Genomic DNA, 6,000 nt, shown 5'->3' with positions numbered 1-6,000 from the left:
TAATCTTCCTAAGAAAACAAACCAGTGCCAAGCCCCCTAAAGCACATCAAAAAGAAAGGAGTGCTGTTTAAGAGCCTACTGTGTGCAAGGTTCTCGTCCCATATTATTTCAGAATCAATGCAATTCAAGCAACCAGTTAGTTGTTCTTACCTCCTGTATTCCTCAAAGCAAGATTTCCTTGTAGGCAGTACCTTGATTGTCTAATTCTAGATACTGCCTAGATCTGAAAGTTTAAGGAACTGATTTCAGCTGAAACTAGCCATCCCTCCCAGTTGCTGGGGTTTTCCAGAAATACTGTGCCTCGGAACAAAGTGTATTTCCTTAGATGATAAACTTCTGTGTGTGTTTCGTGGGGGTGGGGTGGGGTGGGAGGGAAGCTGCAAAGGTTGAAAGGAAAAAAACAGGTCTTTGGGGAAAGGAACTGGAGTGATTCAGGCTGTCAAAACGAGACTTCTAACTCCACACTGTGGAACGCTGTGAATGCTTGAGTCTTCCACGCCGAGTCTCTGTTGCCCAGCTTTTTCCAGACTCCAATCACAGCCCCTCAAAGGAAACTGAGTTTGAGTGTTTAAGCTTGGATTCAGCCCCTCATTCAAGGAAAAATGACCAGAAGTGTCATTTCAATATCCACCTCCCATCAGAGACAGACTGGTCCTGGAAGAGAAAGCATCATGGAGGTTTATTCAGAACCACGGAAAGGTAGATCCGGAAGAGTCATGTGGTTATGTCGCTAACGCAGAAAGTAAGGTGGCTCTTCCGAGGTTAACACAGCCCCATCAGGGTGGACATCGGGGCAGACCCCGGCCAGGACTCAGGTGCCCTGCCGCCAATTCCTCTTCGGAAGTACGCAGCAGACTCACTCGTCAGCGCGCACGCACACACACGCACATCAGCACGCCCACGTCCACACAACGACGCGGACACTGAAACAAACCCAGTCGGGTCAAGTGGACCGCAGACAAACCCACCTCTGCGGCCCCCCCTCCAGCGCCGGGTGCAGGGAGCGCCGCGGGCCGGCAGAGGGCGCGCCGCCCCCAGGGAGCCGAGCGGCGGCCGCGCGGAGCCGGGCGGGCGAGGGGAGCCCCTGAAGCCGGACGCGCCCCTCCAGCTCGGCCACTCAGGGTGCAGGCCCGGCCGAGGGGACGGGGAGGGTGAGGAGCCGACCCCCCTTGAGGGCCCGGGGAACACACGGGCCGGAGGCTTCCTAGGAATTGCATCACGCTGCGCAACGCTGCGGCTCCTGGAGTCCTCCGGCGCAAAGTGTGTGTGTGTGTGTGTCTGTGTGTGAGTGTGTGTGTGTGTGTGTGTGTGTGTGTGTGTGTGTGTGTCTGTGCGCGCGCGTTGGGGGGAGGGGGAGGGGACTTAGCCCGAGCCCGGGAGAGAAGAAGAAGGCGAGACGCGCCCGGGGAAAAAGCTCCCTGCACATGGAGACATTCCTTGCACCGAACTGCACCGAGAAGCGAGCCCCCAGCACCGCCCCGCAGCTCCCCTCCCGGGGCAGAATACCCAGCTAGTGAGGCTCTTCCCACCCCCGCCTCGACCACCCCCCAAAACCGGCCCTGCACCCTCCAGCCCGGCTCCAGCGCAGCCGCGAGCCTTCCCCGGGACTGGCCCTGGCGGGGCGCCTAGAGCCCCAGTTGCATTGCTCCAGGAGAAAGGAGGGGGGCGGTGCATTTTGCCGGAGGAGGAGAAGGGGGGTGGGTGGTGGGGGAGAGAGAAAATTGCGCGGAGACCTGCCAAGCGCCACCGCCGCCGCCGCCGCCGCCTGTGAGCTCCGGCGGGCAGCCGGGCTGTCGGCTTCCCGGGGCATCTGGGTCCGGCGGGGCACAGCCCGGGCGCTTTCGAAGCCGCCGCCGCCGCCTCCGCGGCGAGTGCAGGCGGCTTCCCCCGGAGCCTGTGCGGCTCCGGCTCCTCGGGGGTGGAGAAGTGGGGGGTGGGGTTGTTGTTTGGGGGGAAGAAGGGGGAGGGGGCAACGCCGAGAGAGTCAGTGGTTTCCATGGTGATGGAGCTGAAAGTGCAGGAAATTTAAAGGCTTGGACCCTGCGAGACAGACAAACCGGTGCCAACGTGCGCGGACGCCGCCGCCGCCGCCGCCGCCGCCGCCGCTGGAGTCCGCCGGGCAGAGCCGGCCGCCGAGCCCCGAGCGGGCGGAGGGAAGTGCCCCGAGGACCGGCCCGAGCCGCGGCGCTGCCCCGAGCGGCCGGACGCCGAGCCGCGGGAGAAGGAGGCGGGGAGAGCGGCCCGTCCACGCGCCCCGCGCCGCCGCCGGCCCGGGAAGGCAGCGAGCAGCCGGCGCCTCCCGCGCCCGCGGTCGCCCTGGAGTGGTTTCGGATGCCCCGCCGCGGCCGCCTGCCCGCGTAGAGCAGGGAGGAGAGTGGCGGCCCGCTTGCGCGCCTCCTTTCCGCCAGGGTGGGAGCCGGCGCCGCGCGAAGGGCTCTGCGGGCGACTCATGCTGCCGGCCCTGCGCCTGCCCAGCCTCGGGTGAGCCGCCTCCGGAGAGACGGGGGAGCGCGGCGGCGCCGCGGGCTCGGCGTGCTCTCCTCCGGGGACGCGGGACGAAGTAGCAGCCCCGGGCGCGCGCCGGAGGCATGGAGCGCTGCCCCAGTCTGGGGGTCACCCTCTACGCCCTGGTGGTGGTCCTGGGGCTGCGGGTGGCACCGGCCGGCGGCCAGCACTATCTCCACATCCGCCCGGCTCCCAGCGACAACCTGCCTCTGGTGGACCTCATCGAACACCCGGACCCTATCTTTGACCCCAAGGAGAAGGATCTGAACGAGACGCTGCTGCGCTCGCTGCTCGGGGGCCACTACGACCCGGGTTTCATGGCCACCTCGCCCCCCGAGGACCGGCCGGGCGGGGGCGGGGTGGCGGCCGGGGGCGCCGAGGACCTGGCCGAGCTGGACCAGCTGCTGCGGCAGCGGCCGTCGGGGGCCATGCCGAGCGAGATCAAAGCCCTGGAGTTCTCCGAGGGCTTGGCCCCGGGCAAGAAGCAGCGCCTGAGCAAGAAGCTGCGGAGGAAGTTACAGATGTGGCTGTGGTCGCAGACCTTCTGCCCGGTGCTGTACGCGTGGAACGACCTGGGCAGCCGCTTCTGGCCGCGCTACGTGAAGGTGGGCAGCTGCTTCAGCAAGCGCTCGTGTTCGGTGCCCGAGGGCATGGTGTGCAAGCCGTCCAAGTCCGTGCACCTCACGGTGCTGCGGTGGCGCTGTCAGCGGCGCGGGGGCCAGCGCTGCGGCTGGATTCCCATCCAGTACCCCATCATTTCCGAGTGCAAGTGCTCATGCTAGAACTCAGGGCCCCCCGCCCGCACCCGGACACTTGATCGATCCCCACCGACGCCCCCCGCACGGTCCACCACCCTCTCGCGAGGGGATTCAATGAATTTTTTTTTTTTTTTTTGCTACAGAGACCTAGCTTTCTGGTTCATGTAATGCACTGTTTAACTGTGTAGGAATGTATATCTGTGTGTATATACGGTCCCAGTTTTAATTTACTTATTAAAAGGTCAGTATTATACGTTAAAAGTTACCGGCTTCTACTGTATTTTTAAAAAATTTTTAAGCAAAAGGAAAAAACGAACAGAGAAAAGAGAGACTTATTCTGGTTGTTGCTAATAATGTTAACCTGCTATTTATATTACAGTGCCCTTCGCATGGCGAAGCAGGGATGGGGGGGAAAGTTATTTTTTCTTAAAGTACAAAGAGAGGGGAGAACTTTTGTAGAGGGACTTTTAAAAAGCTATTTTCCATTCTTCGGAAAGTGTTTTGGTTTTCCTTGGACCTCGAAGAAGCTATAGAGTTCAATGTTATTTTACAGTTATTGTAAATATAGAGAACAAATGGAATGACTAATCATTGTAAATTAAGAGTATCTGCTATTTATTCTTTATAATATCCCGTGTAGTAAATGAGAAAGAAGTGCAGAGCAGGATTAAAGAAAACCACTAAAACCGACTGCGCTCCACACTGCGATTCTCTGTGTTGGTGATTGATGGGGGGTTGGGGTTGGGGGGGCGGGTAGGGGGCGCCGCTGTGCTTACTCTGCTTGTTGGGAGAAGGGGCTCATCCCTTCTTCTGGGGTGATGGAAGTGACCGTCCAGTTTTTCATTGTGGGGGGGGGGGGCTATTCTCAAACTCCTCACTTGAGCATCACGTGGCCTCCGCCCAGTCTCCCAGCCTTTTCTCCCTATGTCACCAAAGCTCGGGCCCATCGTGACCTCGACACCCAGCCGGCCCCCTGGAGCTGACCCCAGGCTGGGCCGAGGGGCGGGGGTGGGGGGGGGAGGGTGGGCGGCCGCTTTGTCCTGCCTGACAGGCCCTTCACAATGGGGACACGTGTCTTTCACACCTACCCTGGGGGCGGAGTGCCGCTGAAACTTGACCCCCGAGGAATGGGGGGGGGGGGGGAGGAGGGAGATCAGAGCGCGCCCACCCAGATCCCGCCACCCCTCCCGCTTCGCATACACACACACCCCCAACAACCCGCCCGCGTTAACCCTTTGCACTCCCGGAAGCTATGGGGAGGCGATCCCTTGGAATCGACACTCACAGCCTCCAGGGTCCTGCAGGTCTGAGGCCCCGAAATCCAGGCCCTCGGCCAGAATTGCTGGGAATAGCTGGGAGATTTGACACTCACCTCCTCCTCCCTTCCCTGAGACCTAAGGAGGGCTCAGAGGAGTCCGAATTTGGGTGAAAAAACGTCACCCCCGGGGATCTACAGCTGGGCACCGGGCGTGACCCCCTCTGGACACTTAACTCCACGTGGGGGTGGGAGAGGGGGGCGAAATCGGAGTCAGATCTTTGAGCGTGTGGGTTCCATAAGGGGTAACAGACCTGTGACCTCTTAAAGCGACGTGCAAAACATGCCCCCCACCCCACCCCTCGAGAAGCCAGCGTCCCGAGGCCGGCTCGGGACTCGCGCGCATCCCTGCGCCTCAGCCCGCGGTGGCGCCCATCCGCGCCGCTCCACGTGGGCCGGCTTCCTGACACCGCTCAGCACTCCTTTTATTTATCTTGGACTCCGAAGTCGCTCTCCTGTGCTCCCTCCCCACCCCCTGGCCACCTCCCCGCGCCTCCCTCCCGGCGTCCCGCCCCCCAGGCCGGAGTCCCGGGGAATCTATGCTAATTATTTCAAACCTGCGCTGGTCCCCGGCGCAGCCGCCGAGCCCCCGGCCCCGCCCGCCCCGTCCCTCCAGCCGGGCGCTTTCTTCCCTCCCGACGCAGCCTCTGTGGCTCCTAGTTTCAATAGCCTGGCTCGGGAGCCGGACCCCCTCCCCGGCGCTGCCTCCGTCAGCCGTGGGACAGACGTTAGGGTATTCATTAACCGAGAGCAGAGGAATAACGGCATTATTCCCCCCAGAGAGGGCACCCTGCCCCCGCGACTATCTGAGGCTTCATTGTAAAAGGATTAAAAGTTAAAGACCTCCATCTTATGATTCTTTCATTTAATCTTCCTGGCGCCTGGGAGACATGCTCGATGGATGATGGCTTTTAAAATATTCCTAATGTCGGCTACCTTAAGACTCCAAGCCCGGCAAACAAACGTAATTTATTTCCAGAAGAAAGGGGATATTGAGATGTTTAAGTTTATGAACCGCCGTCCCCATGTATATTTGTTAAGTTCTGACAAATACCCAAATAATGTTAAAATCAGCCATTCATCACTTATGAATTTATGCAAAACTTTCTGTGCCCCGGGCCAATATTTTTTTAGACAGAATCTCTCTTGCACAGGGAGGGGGTGGTGGGGCGGGGGGGAAGGGGAGGGGGCTTACTGGGCGGGGGGAGCCGAAAGCAAGAATTTTCATGCCTGGTAAACACGCGAATTATGCGAAGAGAGTTATTCCCAGCTGGGCGGGCAGCCAAAACTCGGAGAGCGCGCCGAGGCCGGCGCCCCCGCCCCCACGTTGGCAATGTCATTGGATTACAATGCGAGGTCTTCCCCTCGCGACGCCCCCTCCTCCCTCCGCCCGCAGGCCAGCCTGCCCCTCCTCCCCACCCC

General features: G+C 60.7%; 2 protein-coding genes across 2 annotated transcripts; one reads left to right on the top strand and one right to left on the bottom strand.

Moving 5' to 3' along the window:
• Positions 1 to 1,625: 1,625 nt before the first annotated feature.
• Positions 1,626 to 2,590, bottom strand: LOC122436903 (translation initiation factor IF-2-like). Its single transcript, XM_043461193.1, has 2 exons — positions 2,068 to 2,590; positions 1,626 to 2,008 (listed from the first exon to the last, which is right to left on the bottom strand). The coding sequence occupies exons 1-2, from the start codon at positions 2,588 to 2,590 to the stop codon at positions 1,626 to 1,628; spliced, it is 906 nt and encodes a 301-aa protein (XP_043317128.1).
• NOG (noggin) lies at positions 1,981 to 3,953 on the top strand. Its single transcript, XM_043483515.1, has one exon. The coding sequence runs from the start codon at positions 2,589 to 2,591 to the stop codon at positions 3,285 to 3,287; it is 699 nt and encodes a 232-aa protein (XP_043339450.1). The 5' UTR covers positions 1,981 to 2,588; the 3' UTR covers positions 3,288 to 3,953.
• Positions 3,954 to 6,000: the final 2,047 nt, after the last annotated feature.

Source organism: Cervus canadensis, chromosome 1 (genome assembly GCF_019320065.1).
Source record: "Cervus canadensis isolate Bull #8, Minnesota chromosome 1, ASM1932006v1, whole genome shotgun sequence".
Lineage (NCBI taxonomy): Eukaryota > Metazoa > Chordata > Mammalia > Artiodactyla > Cervidae > Cervus > Cervus canadensis.
Note: the sequence above shows the minus strand (reverse complement) of the source record. Positions and strands in the feature narration are given on the sequence as shown.

Bases quoted from the DNA above. Each gene is read 5' to 3' on its own strand.
- NOG (XM_043483515.1), top strand. From the start codon at position 2,589: ATGGAGCGCTGCCCCAGTCTGGGGGTCACCCTCTACGCCCTGGTGGTG.
- LOC122436903 (XM_043461193.1), bottom strand. From the start codon at position 2,590: ATGCCTCCGGCGCGCGCCCGGGGCTGCTACTTCGTCCCGCGTCCCCGG. The intron at 2,009-2,067 runs GTTGGCACCGGT...CTGCACTTTCAG, and splicing joins CGGCGGCGGCGTCCGCGCAC to CTCCATCACCATGGAAACCA.